We start from the raw sequence: 17470 nt of genomic DNA on the forward strand, positions 1-17470 counted from the left end.
TACATCATTCATCTTAGAGAACAACCTCTAAAAGTTGGAGCTTTGCATCATTCATCTTAGAGAACAACCTCTAAAAGTTGGAGCTTTACATCATTCATCTTAGAGAACAACTTGGCGAATATTTCTCAAGCTTCATTTGGGGATTTGACACTATGAATGTGTTCTAACATATATTTCTCCATTGTTGTCTTCATAGCAAACATTGCTTTGCTTGTTTTTATCTTACATTTTCTTAGTATGCCATTTACATCATCCACGTCTAGTTGCTCCACTTCATTATCATTGACAATCTCTCATAGGTCTTGTCCTTGTAAATATTATATCATGCAAGTTGACTATGTATTGTAGTTGTCATTGTTAAGATTCCTCATTATGCCAACGACATGTAAGTCAGTCATATTGTCAACAAAGAATTATCAAAAAATTAAATGAAATAGTGAAAGTAGTCTGTGAAAAATACATCAGGTAAGTACCAAAGAAAGAGAGGTGGATCACACAGATTGCTTAAATACCAAGTCTTTCAAGTATTTTTCTAGACATGCATTGTCACACTACCACACTACTTTAGCAACAACCTAACAACCCTCGCCAAAACTCTGGTACCAATTATTGAACACCCCACAAACCAACAAAGGCTCAAAACAATTAGAGGAAGAAATGAATAAATGGAAGATAATACTTGATTTAATTATGGTATTTTGAAAGTTAACATAAAGCTTTTTTATATAGGCACTTGAATTACATAACTTTCAAAACAATTAAATTTTACAAATTAAACTTAATATTAATTGAAATAAACACGTAAACTAAATCAAATATGTATACGTTGGTGTTGATATTTCAACATAGGCTTTCTTTACACCTTTTAATGTGGTAATGAAGTATTTTTCATTGTTAAATAGAAGACATCTTAACTTTTTCGGCCAGTTTTAAAATACAATGAGGAAAAATGGAGAAATATCCATATTTGAGGTTGGCATAAAAGGTAACTCGTCGCCCTTAAAAAATCGATTGATGAGTGGAGGTATCTTTGTTGTGGTAGAAGCAATGTAGGGTATTTATCATATCGTGCTGAGAAAAATGCATCTCGACACTTATAGTAGAAACAAAGTAATTCATTTTATCGAGAGGGGATCTTACACTCTTAAGCAAACTCACAAAACAATGGCAGTTAGAGTGTAGGACAACTCCTTCTCGTTATGAATTAGACGGATGTATCTCAATACTTTAAGATGGAAACTTCTCAACTTCATATAAAGTGATGATGGAATAATATATATTCTAAAGATGAAGGCATCCCAACATTTTTCGGATAGTGCTGAGAAGAACTTATATAAGATGAGAGACATCTCAACGCTCCCGATCACTTTATGTGGGACAACTCAGTTTGCAACAACGCACAACAAGTATAATAGAGAGATCTCCATGCTTCAAAATTTTGTAAGCGTGTCTGAGACTTCTTTACCTTGGTAGAAGTGAAGAGTTGAAATTATTCTCGCTAATATAAAAGACATCTCGATGCAGTGTGTTTGCATTGTTATAAGACAAAAATAAATAAACTCTTAAAAGTAATATTTTTTTTGAATTTAAACTTGTTTATTTACACTCTAGTTAATCTTAAAATTTAATTTTTTAGACGTTTATTTTTTTTTAAATGATGAAAAATAAAAAAATTATAAATCTGAATTAAACCAAATCAAGCCAAAATTTTTGGTTCTTATGTAATTCGATTTTGATTTCAGTTTCATTTTTAAAAAATCGCATAGTACGAGTTGATTAATATTTTATTAAAAATTAAACTGAACTGAATATATCCCCATTTAGATGTAAGAATGGTAGTGAATCAGATATTTATAAATTTTAAATTATTCTAATATATAAATCTGTTTAAGAGCTCAACTGAAACCGATATTAAATCTTCATGAGGCCTGTCGGCCCATTTCCATGTCGAATGACCCAATTGTATCGGCATAGAACCAAAAGCCATCAAAGCTCAAAAGGGCTTTCGTTTTCCACACTGTACCGCTCTCGATCTGTCTTGAAGAAGAAGAAAACCCTTTTAAAATACCCACAGGGAAAGAGAGTTGAAAACCTAGTTTTTTCAATTGAGGAAAGCTAGTAATTAAGGCGGTGGCGTAGAGGAAAATGTTTAGGAACCAGTACGATACAGATGTGACGACATGGAGTCCGGCGGGGCGGTTGTTCCAAGTGGAATACGCGATGGAAGCCGTTAAGCAAGGCTCCGCCGCGATTGGGCTTCGATCTAAGACCCATATCGTTTTGGGTTGCGTCAACAAGGCTAATTCCGAGTTGTCTTCTCATCAGAAGAAGATCTTCAAAGTCGACGACCATATCGGCGTCGCCATCGCGGGTCTCACCGCCGACGGCCGCGTTCTATCTCGGTATATGAGGAACGAGTCCATTAACTACAGCTTCACGTATGAGTCGCCGCTTCCTGTGGGCAGACTTGTCGTCCAACTTGCCGATAAAGCTCAGGTCTTTTTCATCTATTGGAGTTCTAATTTTTTTTTAATTTCTTTAAAATGAAAAATGAGCTTCATTTTGAGTGTTCCTAAACTGATGGGAGATTTTGATTTTTGGGTTTTCTTTGAGAAATTGCAATTGAAAACCCTAGTTAGTGGGTCTCTTCTAAGGCATTGAAGTAAATAGAACTGCAAAATTAAGCATAAATAAAATGGTAATTTACTTAACCAGAATATGTTCTTAACCAAGTTTACCTCACAGTTAAAGCTTTTGTTTAGGAAACATTGATAGAATAAATAATGTGGAATTAAAAGTAAATTGAACCTCCCATTTGCATTACTGCTGAACTGATCCATGATTAATATCCGATGTTCAGTCTGGAATAGAGGGAAATGAAATGGGTAATGAGGATTAGTATGATACAAACAGAAAAAAAAAAGGGGGGGGGGGAGGGGAAGTTGTTGATGAGGGTTTGACTGTTCTTTGCTTCAAGTGATTTGGTCAGATAACAATCTCGTGTGTGCTTTTTGCTTCTGACTGAAAACCTCGGGGTATAGAGCAGGCTGATTTGAAAAGATTGTTGGAGTTATGAGTTCCAATTACAATTTTAATACCTTGATATGCTTCTGTTACTCGAATGATTGGAAGTATAATAGGACAGAAGTGCAATCGAGGTTTGAACAGGCTAATGGTTTCTCTGCACCCAAATCAGAGAGCTTGGCATACCTTTGTGTGCTCGATTTTAGTAGTGCTGCTGGTGTTATGTGATCAAGTAGCATTTATTTGCAACTTTGTCATGATTACTTGATCTGTATATTTGTTGATGCTAATGTTGAGATTGAATGATTTCAAGTCTTTGAGATTGGTTATAGTCGGTGGCTTTAACTTGTGATAGGCTATCAAATGGTTTCATATTCCTGTATGATAGCAATATAAAAGTTGAAGAAGCCCTCTGTTTTTCAATCTTTTGCTTTGTGTCCTTACTATTCTGTGCTTACCTATTGGGTTTGCCACTGAATTTGGTATACTACTCAACAGTATCAGTGGCATGATCTTAGGGTATGTTTGTTTGGCTTTAATTGATTTTCCGAAAAATGAATTACTGGAACTAGAAAATGAATTATTGGAATTTGAATTCTGAAAAATGAATTACATTTTTGGAAAATGTTTTCCGTAAAATGAATTACATTTTTCTGAAAAACATTTGGAAAACGTTTTATAATGTTTGGAAGATGTTATTTAAACATTTTTTCCACTAGTTGAAGAGTTTTTTAAAAATTATTTATTACAAATATTAAATATAATAAATAATATTATTATCATAAACTTAATATTATTTTTAAAATATTAAAATAATTTATTTATTATTAAATATTTTTTTATAATTTTATTAATAAAAAATATATTTTGTATATTTTAGTGAAATAAATATTAAAATTATATTAATTATTTATTAAAGTAATAGTGTTATATTATGTTTTAAAAATATTAATTAGTATTTTAAATATCTTTATTAAAATATTATTTAAATATAAATATATATTCATTATTAAATATATAAAAAAATTATTTATATTATTAAAATAAAATTATAATATCTTTATTATTAAAATATAATTGATTATTATATAATATTTAATATATATATTATAATATTAATAAATAAACAATAATATTTTGATGAAAATGATATTAAATATTTATTAATATTTCATAAATAAAATTATTTTGAGTATTTATTCTTTTAAGTGAAAAGTTCGGAAAATGAATCCGTAAGTCATTTTACAGAAAACACAAAGGAAATTCTGTTACTAGGAAAATGAATTACATTCCGGAAAACCAATTACGTGAAACAAACACAGGAAAACATTTTCCGGAAAACGAATTACGTGAAACAAACACGGGAAAACATTTTCCGGAAAATGAATTACATGAAACAAACACGGGAATTCGGGGAAAACCAATTCCTTAATTCTAATTACGGCAAACAAACACACCCTTAATTCAGTTGCATATTTGGGGATCACTTTTAACCCCAATTCAATGAAATGCAGTTGGTGCTAAAGATGGCAATTTCCTGTGGAACACCAAACCTACTAACATAATAGGGTTATTGTTTTGTACAAATTGAAAAGGGGAAATGCTTGAGTTTGTTGGCAGGTGTGTACCCAGCGCTCTTGGAAACGACCTTATGGCGTTGGCCTGTTGGTGGCTGGCTTGGATGAATCTGGGGCTCATCTCTATTACAACTGCCCGAGTGGAAATTACTTTGAGTACCAGGCTTTTGCCATTGGATCCCGCTCACAAGCTGCAAAGACATACTTGGAACGGAGGTTTGAGAACTTTGCAGATTCCTCTCGGGACTATCTGGTCAAAGATGCACTTATGGCAATAAGGGAAACCCTGCAAGGAGAAACTCTAAAAAGCTCAATATGTACAGTTGCTGTGGTAGGGGTTGGGGAGCCGTTCCATGTTTTGGATCAGGAAACTGTACAACAAATGATTGATGCCTTTGAGATTGTGGGAGAGCAAGAAGGACCTGCTGCTGAACCGGATGCTTCTGCTGTACTAGAGGCTGCAGCTGAGCAAGGTGCTGCTGCTGCTGATCAGGGTGGTTCTACAGACGAAGGTGTGGCCCCAATGGATATTTGAGGATACTCGGCGCGTCAGTGCATATCCTCGTCTTTAGATAAGATTTTCTAGCATCTGTTTGTGGATTTGAGTGTGTTCGTGGTAGACATTATTGTGATGGATATTTCTTTCTTTATTTTCCAAACTATCTTTTTACCATTGCTGCAAACATGCAAATGACCTGAAATTAAGTTTTACAGTTTTACTCGAGATACAATCTTTGGTGTTAGATTACTTGAGTGTGTTATTACTGAATTTGTGAAATTTGATGCTGACATGAGGATCTGTGAACGGCATTTTTTAGATTTATAAATATTAAAAGATTGTTTGATCATTTACATAATTTTTTTATTAAACGAGCGGCATTTCAAACGTATTTGAGTTATTATGGATAAATTATTGCTCCCCTAGTAGAATTCAAAATGCTTGAATTCGAGAAATGTATTTTAGCAGGAAAATTGTATGCAATTTGCTTTACATTTGATCATTTTATTTTATAACCAAAGCATGCATGATCCTTGGCTTTATAAGGGGAAACCTTGGATTTATTCACCATTGTTTATTACAACTACCAGAAGTTCTGGGCCTTGGACCACTTGCAATCAATGTATAAGCACAGCAAAGCCCGTCACCTGCTTCACACTGGAGTGGTTCATATTGAGGCGGACCAATTATACGTAGAAAACAAGCATCTTGGATACCAAAGAACACTAGACATCAAAATACATTTCAACAGCAATGAACTGAGTATCCGAGTAACCATACGAACAGTATAGTTTTATAGCTAAAATGAAGCCATGATTCTATCCTAAAACATGTCCGGCATTATTCGGAAAAGAAAAAGAAAAAGAAAAATCATCCCTCTGCGTGTACTTGAACATAACAACAATTTTTCCTTGATGCCAAATCTCAAGGCTTTTGGAACAAATAGAAAGCAACTTGTGAAAACAAAAAGATCATTTTTGAGAAGACTTCTGTTCTTTATCTGGTAGGATATTGTCTGGAAGAATTAGTTCTGGGGGAGTTTCACGGACAACGCCAAGCATCGAGTCATACTCTTCATCCCTATGAGCAAACTTCTTGCGTAGAACTTTCTCAAATTCAATTTCATCGAAGGGTTTTGCATTCTCAGCTGCATGTACCTGTGCAAGGTTGGTATAATTGGTGGCTGACTGGGAAATAAATGCTATCTCTTCATCAGTTAGCTTCCTCAGGAACTTAGCTGGATTACCTCCCCAGACCTAACAGTGAAGATTAAACACCAATCATAAGGTAAAACTTCTAAGTACATTTTCTCAACGCCTGGCACAAAATATTAATTCAAGCAGCAGAACAGTCTTTAAGTATTACACATGTTACCAAAATGTATCCTAACAGTGACACCTGTTTTAACTTTATACTTGCGGAACCCAAGTGTTTTTTATTTCTTTCCAAGTTTGACAACTTCTCATGCATGTTGCTAGTTTATTTTTTATTCATACATGCTACCATAATAAGAAATGAATGTGCCTTTCATAAATGATAAACAGATAAACCAATAAAGTCGTCAAATATTTTCAAGAACATGGCATAAGAACTAAGTTTCAGAAAAATTGGAGTTCACAGTACCTCCCCAGCAGGGATTCTTGTATTCTGTCTCACGAGGGCTCCAGCAGCAACCATAGCATGTTTCTCCAAAACTACACCATCAAGAAGTGTTGCTCCCATGCCAACAAATGATTCATCCTCGACAGTACAGCCATGTAAAACAGCACTATGTCCTGCTCATTTCGATGTTTCAATCATAGCCTATTAATGGAACTTTTAATCAGGTTAATATACATGAAATTTATGGCCGGTGCCACTTTACTCACCGACAGTAACATTGTTTCCAATGTTAGTTGGTAGCACTTTCCCACTGAGATTAGACTTTGCCACATGCACAAGGGAGTTGTCTTGTATATTAGTTCCAGATCCAACACTAATGCTGTTGACGTCCCCTGTTCAAAGCAAAACTAGGATAATATTATCAGCAAAAACTAGTACAAATAATGTCAAAGAAATGCCCCTAATACCCCTCTACACATGGAGTTTAAAAGATAGCGTGGTAGGGTGTGATCTCAGGAACCATCCTCTTCTAGAGATTATAATACTTGAGAGTCAAAATCAACTACCATACATTAAAAATGTATTATAAATGGGAGATGCCCTGAATCTACATTGTAGAAAGGCTTTGCTATGTGGTATGACTGCAACAAATCAATTTTCAACTTTCTCATTAGAATAAAGAGTTAACTGCAGTCACACATATGGTGCATATACTACACGTACCAGGGGATTTCATTTCAGGAAAGTATATAATTGTCTGAACTCTGAAAGCAACTTTTGTAACCAAAAATTCTATCTCCTCCATATAAATAAACACCAATTTATAGTTGAGGAGAAGAATGATGATAAATACTCCAAGCAATAAATATGTTCTATGGGAGAATAAGTTTTCCATCTTATGCATGGTGGCTGTACTTAAGGTTTTAAGAAGCATGTGGAGTTGCAGATATGAATCTGGTGGATTTGACAAGGTATAAGGTACCAGTCGCAAGCATCCCACTTGTGTGTGTAAATAAATTATTAATGAAAGCTAATAGGCTAAGGAAATAGTAATGCGGCAAATGCCTATCAGGAAGACAATATATCACATCATTAATAGAAAATAAAATTAAAAAAATACCAACAATTTATAGTTGAAACCAATAGTTAAATTTACAAGTTACATTCCTCTAAACCAATTGTTAAAAGTTGAAACAATTTATATCCCTCAGAAAGACTGGCCATTTCTTCTGGACAAGTGATAAGACTTAATCTCACTATCTTTATTCATAGTTTTCAAACTTAAACATTAACAATACCTATTTGTTTCCAATAGTTAAATTTACAAGTTACATTCCTCTAAACCAATTGTTAAAAGTTGAAACAATTTATATCCCTCAGAAAGACTGGCCACATTTCTCTGGACCAATGTGATAAGAACTTAATCTCACTATCTTTATTCACATAGTTTTCAAACTTAAAACATTAACAATACCTATTTGTTTCTTATGTCACCATTTAAATGTTCATTGGCATAGTCTTAAACCTTTGATATGCTAATTTATAGGCACGAAGTCAGATACCATCCTTGAATAACTTTAGTAGACCTGTAGGACATTATCAAACAAACACAACAAATTAGGCATAACATGAAGGATCTTACCCCTTAAAACACACCCATACCAAATCGATGATCCCCTTCCCACCTGAACATCGCCAATGACAGATGCGCTAGGGGCTACAAATGCATCCTTGTCAACCAGAGGAGATTTGTCAAATACGTTCATCAAAGTCCGATGCCTAGAAACTAAGAAAAGAACAAAAAGAAGCACGTGAAAACCCTATCTTTGATTACAAAATACAATGATAACAAACAGCCAAATTTCACACAAATTAGCAAAGAAAATAACCAGCACAGGTCAACTAAACAAAGTTATTAAAGATTCTGTTGGAAAGGGGAAAAACAACACCCAGAGTTTAAATCATAACTACACTTGGTGCTTTCATACGTAGGCAGTCCAATAGTTTCACAACAACATCAAAGGAAATGTAAGCTATAAAACGAAAAGAAATTATTTGGTAATTGAAATCAGTTGAAGAAACCCCACAGGTTGAATCCATATTTCAATTCGTAACTAGCAGATATTAGCTTAGGAGTGGATTTTGAAGATGGAAAAAAGAAACGAAGCAGAGAGAAATGGGATGAAACTCACGTTGCTCTTGGAAATAGTAGTTGCCTTGGAGACGGCAGCCGAGGCGATCGAGAGCCTGGCCAGTCTCGCGAATCCAGAATCCGACGGTGTAAATGGCTTTGCCAAGGCTTCCCATCTTCAGCTTTGATCGGTGATCTTTGGGGTTCCCAGGTGAGCGAGTGATTGGGAAATAAAGAGCTCCAAATGATGATGCTCTTAGACCTTAGTTTAGTGGTAAGACTGGTAGGGTTGAATATCATGGGCCTGACTCAGCCCAACTATAGCTGTTCACAAATCAACCGCGTCTGTTGAGTAATGTTTTTTTAGAAGTAAATTATAATTTTATCCTTACTAATGCATAGACTCTACTTAGTTATGTATTTATATTTTATTTTAATAATTCAATACTAACATCTTAAAATTTTTATTATTTTTCATTATTTATTTTAATTGTTTAAAAATAAATAAATGTTATGATTTATATATTAATAGTGAGTTATATAAAATATATATTTATTATAATTATAATTATAATTTATATATTTTATTATAGTTTAAATTGATATAATTTAAATATAATAATATTTTTAAATTTATTATAGTTTAAATTTATGTGATTCATATATAAGTGTAAATATAATTTAAATGTTATATTTTTAATTTACAACATAATGTCTATAATATTTTAAATTGATATAGTTTAAATTGATATGATTCATATGTAAGTGTAAATATAATTTAAATACTATATTTTTAATTTACAATATAATGTCTATAATAGATATTTTATCTTTTTAAACTTATTTTTTAACTATAATCTCAAACAATTAAACTTTAATATGTACTTTTTATAATATTTTTAAAAATTACCTTTTAAAAGTTATATCAAACTGATATGTAGAAAGTAAGAGAGAACTTTTGTTTCTTAAACAAACATAACGCTCAAAGTTGAGCGATTAAAGAAAATATTTTTTATATAATTTCTTGTAAATAAATAGTGCTTAATTGGAACGAAATTATTACTTGAAAATTATATAACAAAATTTTATAGACTTATTTAAATGTAAATTTTAAAATAAGTGCTTAATTGAAATAATTTTATATTGAAAAATATTAACTGAAATAAAATTTTATTTAAGAGTATATTTAATTATCACCTGATTCGAAAGGATTAATTTATCAAATAATTTTTTAAAAGATAATCATAATTTAGAAACTTAATGTGTAATTTAACCCTTTTAAAAATAAAATAAAATTTTTACAATTAATTCCTTTAAAAAACTATTATAAAATATGAATTCAGTTTTAGTAATTAAGTTTTTCTTTAAAGTTTGCCTTGGTTTAAAATCTAATTCTTGTGTGCGATTGATTCTTCCACCTTCACGATTTAAAAATATTTTGTAAGGAAAATTTAGCGCAAGTCGTATGTCGAAACACACCGATACACTAAAACATATTATTAACTAAATTGTACTTATTAAATAAATATTAAAAAGATAAATTACACATTTTATACTTAGATTATCATTTTTGTTTCATTTTTATATCTGATTTTTAATTTTTTTTAAACCATTAACGGTAATGTATATGTGGGACATGTCATTTTCTTAATTTTTAATTACTACATCACATTTTTATACTATTTTTTAGTTAATTTTATTCAACCAATTAGGTGATAACACGTGTCACCGCATATGGGGATAAAATAGATAAATATCATTCTTACTCATAGTGTGAATTGAACGTGGATCTTTTACATGAGAAACAAATCAATCAACCATTGAGTTAAGTTAGTTATTTGAATAAATTTCATCACATTTGTATTTAACTTATATAACAGTATCACCGCAAAAATAAATATTCATTTATGATTATAAGATTCAAATATGAGATACTTTAAATTAATGAACGAAAGCTTAGTCACTCACCTATAGTGTGAATTTTATATTGAACTTAATATTTACTTATATCATTATTAAATTAAAAGACTAATTTTTCATTTTATTTGGAAATAAAAAATAATTAAATAATTTATATATGTTAGAAAAATTATATGAAATCGTTATAAAAATATATTTATAATACTATAAAAATATTTATTTAATTTTTAAAATTATATAATTATTTATTTAAAATAATTTTATTTTTTAATTATTTATATAATTTAAAATTTGTAGTCAATTATATGATTTAGTATTCAACTATCACTTTGGTTTAGTATAATATTATTTAAAATTAAATAAATAATTTTAAAATAATATTATTTCAAAATAATAAAAATTAAGTAAATATTTTAAAATACTTTTAATAATATTATAAATATTTTATTTAGAATAATTTAATATAAATTTTATAAATATATTTAGTGTATTTAGCTGATCCTATGCCCATATGTAATGGGGTAAGGGGAAGGTAGGATAGTAGGCTGCCCCTAACACCGGGTTGAGAGCAGCTTCCGTGGGAGACCTCCAGCAGTCAGAATTATGAATAATTATTTAATTATTTTTTTATTTCCAAATAAAGTAAAGATTTATTCTTTAATTTAATAATGATTTAAGTAAGTATTAAATATGATATAATAAAATATATTCACATTACAGTTGAATGATTAAGTTTTCGATCGTTAATTTAAATTGTCACATATTCAAATTTTATAATCATCGAAAAATATTGATTTTGTGATAATACTGTTATATAAGTTAAATACAAAATATGATGAAATTAACGTAAATGGCTATCTTAACTCAATCATTGAGTGCTTTGCATTTCATGCAAGTGGCATAGGTTTAATTTATGCTAAGAGCATGAATAATTTTTTTATTTTATCGTCATAGTTGGTGATATGTGTCATCATTTATTTGATTGAATAAAATTAATTAAAAATAGAGAAATAGAAAGGTGATGTGAAAATTAAAAAAATAAGAAAATTGATACGTCATACCTCAACAGTATTTTTGTTAATAATTATGAAAAAAAATTAAATATTATAAAGAAATAAAATTGATAGTATAAATATTAAGCGTATAATATTTACTTAATAAAGATAATCTAATTAATGATATATTTTGATGTATTATTTTAATAATATATTACTGTGTACGACATATGCTTTACACTCATCCAAATTTTTAATCCGTTGAAACTTCATAAAGGAAAATTCTCGTACACATTTTGGTTAGGTGAGGGTTATGTATAATATTCGACATTCTAGAAACTAGATGAACGTGGACTTGAATGCTATCCAAATACTTTATACGTTTTCATACGAATATTTAATATTCTAGATATTTTAAGGGAAAAGTACATAAATGGTTCCTGACTATAGGATATTATTTTATTAAGTCATTTGATTATTAAAAGTTACAAAATGATTTTTTGACTATAGAATGTTGATTTATTAAGTCCATCGACTATTAAAAATTACAAATTTATCACATGACTATTGATTATATTCCAAATTTGTTCTTTTCTGTTAAACAATTAACGATTGTCTAAGTTGGATGTTAACATGATGACTAAAATATGATAGTCATTTGAGAGTTTGTAACATAATGAATAGTCGAGGGACTTAACAAAATAACACTATACAATCAGAGAATCATTTTGTAGCTTTTAATAATTGAGGGATTTAATAAAGCAGTATATTATAATTAGGGGACCATTTATATACTTTATCCGTATTTAAATTTTAAATTAACTATTTGAATTGTAGTTTGATATTAAATTAATACATAAAAAAGAAGTTTTTGTCAATAAATTTATTGTAGCACAGATGATTAGGGTATTTGCTCTCTCTTTTTAATGAGAAAATTTTGTGCGCCAATTGTTATTGAATTTTATTTACATATAAACGGATTATTTTGGTTTTCTTATCAATTCTGCAAATCAATTATCCATATATTATTTGAAGTTTTTGTTGGAAAATTTAGATTTGCACAAACACAAAACACGATGACTTACGACAAATAAAACAGGGTTCAGATTTTATTGAATGACAGAAAGTATATACTTCTGAGAAACCACATCAACAGCGGCACGGGCAGCCGTCCCTCGGAGTCAGTTCCTGAATTATTCAAAACAAAAAAGATCCAACTTCGCTCAAACAAAACGTCTCAGCCCTTCTTCCAAAGTGGTGTATTTCACTTCGGGGTATAGCTCAGAAGCCTCGAATCCGATGGACGGTTCGATCTCAAAGTTGGCGCAGTCACCGTTGACAAAGATCGAGTGACTGAGTGCCAAGAAAAGATTGACCGGCATTGGAGACTCTGCAAGCGTTCGATGAAATGCGTGAATAAAATAACAAAGCATATAAGATTTCCAAATCAGAGGCAGGGGATTTTATCAACCTTGGATCTGTTTGAGCATTTGTTCCTCTGGAACGTATGTTTTGTCAAGTGTTTTGCCAATCATTTTCTCCCACAGGGCGACGAGCTCGTTGTACGAGTAGGTGTTGTTGGGAGGCCTGATGAAGAGGGTCTTGTTCAATGTTCTCGGGTCGTCGACGGTCTTCACAGTGTAGGTTGCGATATCGGCTTCGTGGTTTATAACAACTGCGAAATGGTTGTGATTACATATATATGTGGTTTGTTCAATCTCAAAAACCAAGGGTTCATCAACTTTGTGATCATAATTGCTTATAGTTTACCTTTAGGATTTCCATCGCCTAGGATAACCACCTTATCTCTCGGAGGAGAGGCGGTTCCCGGCGGTGCCACCGACAGAGATGGAAGAATGTAGCCTGCAAAGCAGTTGGAAGCCACATAAGTGTAGGGGATCCCTTCGACCTCGATGGCACGACGGATTTGAGCCCTGACTGCGTACATCGATTTGGCTGGCTCGACCGCAGTATTTAGGTCCGAGTCCAACCCAAATTCCGATGGGAAAAATCTCTGATTCGTGATTATTAAAAAAAACCCCATTAGAATGGAATGTAGAAATTGAGGAAAAGAGGAAGAGTAAACCTAAACTGAGAAAGAAAGGCCAACCTTAACGTTACCAGCTTCTTTAATGGCAGCAATGATCTTAACTTGATCTTCTATCTGCTGACCGACACCGACGGTTGAAATCACGACGTCAACGTGCTTTATCGCCTTCACCAAACTCTCATGATCATAGAGATCCCCCTGTGCATAGAATGCCCATAAAGTCAAAATAAATAACATAAATGCACAGCCATGAAATATGAATATGCATGTGAAGAGGTCATAGACTTACGATCAAGATTTGGACCCCTAAGTTCTTGAAGTTGTCGATGATTTTACACTTAACAGGGTCGGAAAGAGTGCTCTGTCTTACCAGAGCAAAAGTGGGGTGACCCTCTTTTGCACTGGCTTCGACGATGAACTTTCCGATGTATCCAGTTCCTCCGATGATCAAAACCTTGCTCTTTTCCGCCATTGATGAGTTTCTTCTGCCACGGGAACAAGAACTATGATGGTTCGAAAGAAGAGGGTTTGGATTATATCAGAGTTTCAAATCACGGTCGCGGTCGTGTTTTTAGTTATTTCGGATTTACTGTGATTGTGGCCGTCGCGGGTAACTCGGACAACGGCGAAACCACTATATTGCGGCCGAAATCACGATCCCAGAATTTTTTTTTGTGATTGCGTTCAATTGTATTTAAAGTGTTTTATTAATATCAATCTAATGATCTTAATAGTTAAAAATTTATTATTATTTCTTGAAGTCTCAAGTTTGAGTAACATATATATATATAGAAGAATAATTATCGTTAAATAGTTAAGAGTCTTTGAACATTTATTACCATCTTAAATTTATTAAAAATATTTTATTAATAAAATAATAAAAACAATATAATTGATAAAGTCCAATGAATCAATTTTTAAAGTAATAAATATTTTTTCATTAAATAAAAATCTAATTTTTGTTAATATTTGTTGTAATCTAAAAAAAATTTAGTGGACTTTTCTGTAATATCCTATTCTTAGATTTGTGTTTCAACTCTTATGATTAACACTCTCCTCTGATGATCAAAAGCATGCTCTTTTCATCCATTGATGGATTTCTCCAGCTAGAAGCGAAAACTATGTTGGTTCGATAGAATAGCTTTTGGATTGTGATTATCGTAATGAAATTTGACCGATAAAAGAGCACAATTTATCGATGAAAGAAGGATCTGAACTTGAAAGAATAGTCTTATTGGTGGCGGTGGGAACTTAATGCCCATGGATAGACTTTTCCTACCATATTTATTCTTCAAAACAACAAAAGGGGATAACACCGAAAAATCACCCTGACGCACTTTAATTATCTGTCAGACACCCTTTTATTTTTATTTATAGATCTCACACCTTTTGCAGGAAGGCGCGCCCCATGCACCGCGCTAGTCGCAGTTTATACCCTGCGTCTTGTAAAACGTGTAAAATAACGGGTGTTAATTTAATCGCGTTTGTTGAGTAATATTTTATAAAAGTTTGATTACAAATTAATGTCAAACGGATAAAAATTGAAGAAAAAATTGTGGTGGAAACGTTGATTTTACTAACCATTAAAATTAGAATTTCTATTTTTTCATTTTTTAAATTTGCGTTTAGAAGTAAATTATAATTTTATCCTTACTAATGCATAGACTCCACTCAGTTTTGTATTTATATTTTATTTTAATAATGCAATACTAACATCTTAAAAAAAATTATTAAAACAAATGTTATGATTTATATATTAATAGTGAGTTATATAAAATATATATTTATTATAATTATATTTTTATTTATATTTTTATATATTTTATTATAGTTTAAATTGATATAATTTAAATATAATATTTTTAAATTTATATAGTTTAAATTTATGATTCATATATAAGTGTAAATATAATTTAAATATATTTTAATTTACAACATAATGTCATAATATTTTAAATTGATATAGTTTAAATTGATGATTCATAAGTAAGTGTAAAATAATTTAAATACTATTTTTAATTTACAATATAATCTATAATAGACATTTATTTTTTAAACTTATTTTTAACTACAATCTCAAACAATTAAACTTTAATCTGTACTTTTCTATAATATTTTTAAAAATTACCTTTTAAAAGTTATATCAAATTGATCCGTAGAAAGTAAGAGAGAACTTTTGTTTCTTAAACAAACATAACGCTCAAAGCTGAGTGATTAAAGAAAATAATTTTTTATATAATTTCTTGTAAATAAATAGTGCTTAATTGGAACGAAATTATTATTTGAAAATTATATAAAAACAATTTATAGACTTATTTAAATGTAAATTTTAAAATAAGTGCTTAATTGAAATAATTTTATATTGAAAAATATTAACTGAAATAAAATTTTATTTAAGAGTATATTTAATTCGAAAGGATTAATTTATCAAATAAATTTTTAAAAGATAATCATCATTTAGAAACTTAATGTGTCATTTAACCCTTTTAAAAATAAAATAAAATTTAAATTTTTACAATTAATTCCTTTAAAAAACTATTATAAAATATGAATTCATTTTTAGTAATTAAGTTTTTCTTTAATAATTGCTCCAGCAATAATAATAAGTTGTGTAGGATAAAATTTGCCGTGGTTTAAAATCTAATTCTTGTGTGTGATTGATTCTCCCACCTTTACGATTTAAAAATATTTTGTAAGGAAAATTTAGCGCAAGTCGTATGTCGAAACACACCGATACACTAAAACATATTATTAACTAAATTGTACTTATTAAATAAATATTAGAAAGATAAATTACATATTTTATACTTAAATTATCATTTTTGTTTCATTTTTATATCTGATTTTAATTTTTTTAAACCATTAACGGTAATGTATATGTGGGACATGTCATTTTCTTAATTTTTAATTACTACATCACATTTTTATACTATTTTTTAGTTAATTTTATTCAACCAATTAGGTGATAACACGTGTCATCGCATATGGGGATAAAATAGATAAATATCATTCTTACTCATAGTGTGAATTGAACGTGGATCTTTTACATGAGAAACAAATCAATCAACCATTGAGTTAAGTTAGTTATTTGAATAAATTTCATCACATTTGTATTTAACTTATATAACAGTATCACCACAAAATAAATATTTATTTATGATTATAATATTCAAATATGAGACACTTTAAATTAATGACCGAAAGCTTAGCCACTCAACTATAGTTTGAATTTTATATTGAACTGAATATTTACTTATATCATTATTAAATTAAAAGACTATTTTTTATTTTATTTGGAAATAAAAAATAATTAAATAATTCATATATGTTATAAAAATTATATGAAATCGTTATAAAAATATATTTATAATACTATAAAAATATTTATTTAATTTTTAAAATCATATAATTATTTATTTTATATCATATTTAATACTTACTTATATCATTATTAAATTAAAGAATAAATTTTCACTTTATTTGGAAATAAAAAATAATTAAATAATTATTTATATATTTTTAATAAAATGTATATTAAATAGTATAAATAGTATATTTATAATATTATTAAAAGTATTTTAAAATATTTACTTAATTTCTAAAATCATATTATTTATTTATTTATTTAATTTTGAATAATATTATACGAAACCAAATGATAGTTGAATACTT

The 17470-nt window shown here is 29.9% G+C and overlaps 3 protein-coding genes across 4 annotated transcripts; 1 reads left to right on the forward strand and 2 right to left on the reverse strand.

The window, feature by feature from the left end:
- Positions 1 to 1958: 1958 nt before the first annotated feature.
- Positions 1959 to 5349, forward strand: LOC120146138 (proteasome subunit alpha type-1-B-like). 2 transcript variants are annotated; one of them, XM_039159795.1, is made up of 3 exons: positions 1959 to 2496; positions 4645 to 5023; positions 5081 to 5349. In XM_039159795.1, exons 1-3 carry the CDS (start codon positions 2146 to 2148, stop codon positions 5134 to 5136), a joined length of 786 nt encoding a protein of 261 aa, XP_039015726.1. In that variant the 5' UTR covers positions 1959 to 2145; the 3' UTR covers positions 5137 to 5349. The 2 variants fall into 2 exon arrangements, with proteins under 2 accessions (XP_039015726.1, XP_039015725.1); XM_039159794.1 differs by having other exon boundaries at positions 4645 to 5349.
- Positions 5350 to 5816: 467 nt separating this feature from the next.
- Positions 5817 to 9056, reverse strand: LOC120145817 (gamma carbonic anhydrase 1, mitochondrial). Its single transcript, XM_039159542.1, has 5 exons — positions 8895 to 9056; positions 8345 to 8488; positions 6969 to 7094; positions 6724 to 6875; positions 5817 to 6356 (listed from the first exon to the last, which is right to left on the reverse strand). Exons 1-5 carry the CDS (start codon positions 9007 to 9009, stop codon positions 6072 to 6074), a joined length of 822 nt encoding a protein of 273 aa, XP_039015473.1. The 5' UTR covers positions 9010 to 9056; the 3' UTR covers positions 5817 to 6071.
- A 3864-nt stretch (positions 9057 to 12920) lies between these two features.
- On the reverse strand, positions 12921 to 14386 carry LOC120146094 (phenylcoumaran benzylic ether reductase TP7-like). Its single transcript, XM_039159750.1, has 5 exons — positions 14088 to 14386; positions 13859 to 13996; positions 13519 to 13762; positions 13220 to 13423; positions 12921 to 13138 (listed from the first exon to the last, which is right to left on the reverse strand). The coding sequence occupies exons 1-5, from the start codon at positions 14268 to 14270 to the stop codon at positions 12972 to 12974; spliced, it is 936 nt and encodes a 311-aa protein (XP_039015681.1). The 5' UTR covers positions 14271 to 14386; the 3' UTR covers positions 12921 to 12971.
- Between the last annotated feature and the right edge of the window lie 3084 nt (positions 14387 to 17470).

The sequence above is a fragment of the Hibiscus syriacus genome, unplaced genomic scaffold, assembly GCF_006381635.1.
Source record: "Hibiscus syriacus cultivar Baekdansim isolate YM2019G1 unplaced genomic scaffold, ASM638163v2 tig00110895_pilon, whole genome shotgun sequence".
Lineage (NCBI taxonomy): Eukaryota > Viridiplantae > Streptophyta > Magnoliopsida > Malvales > Malvaceae > Hibiscus > Hibiscus syriacus.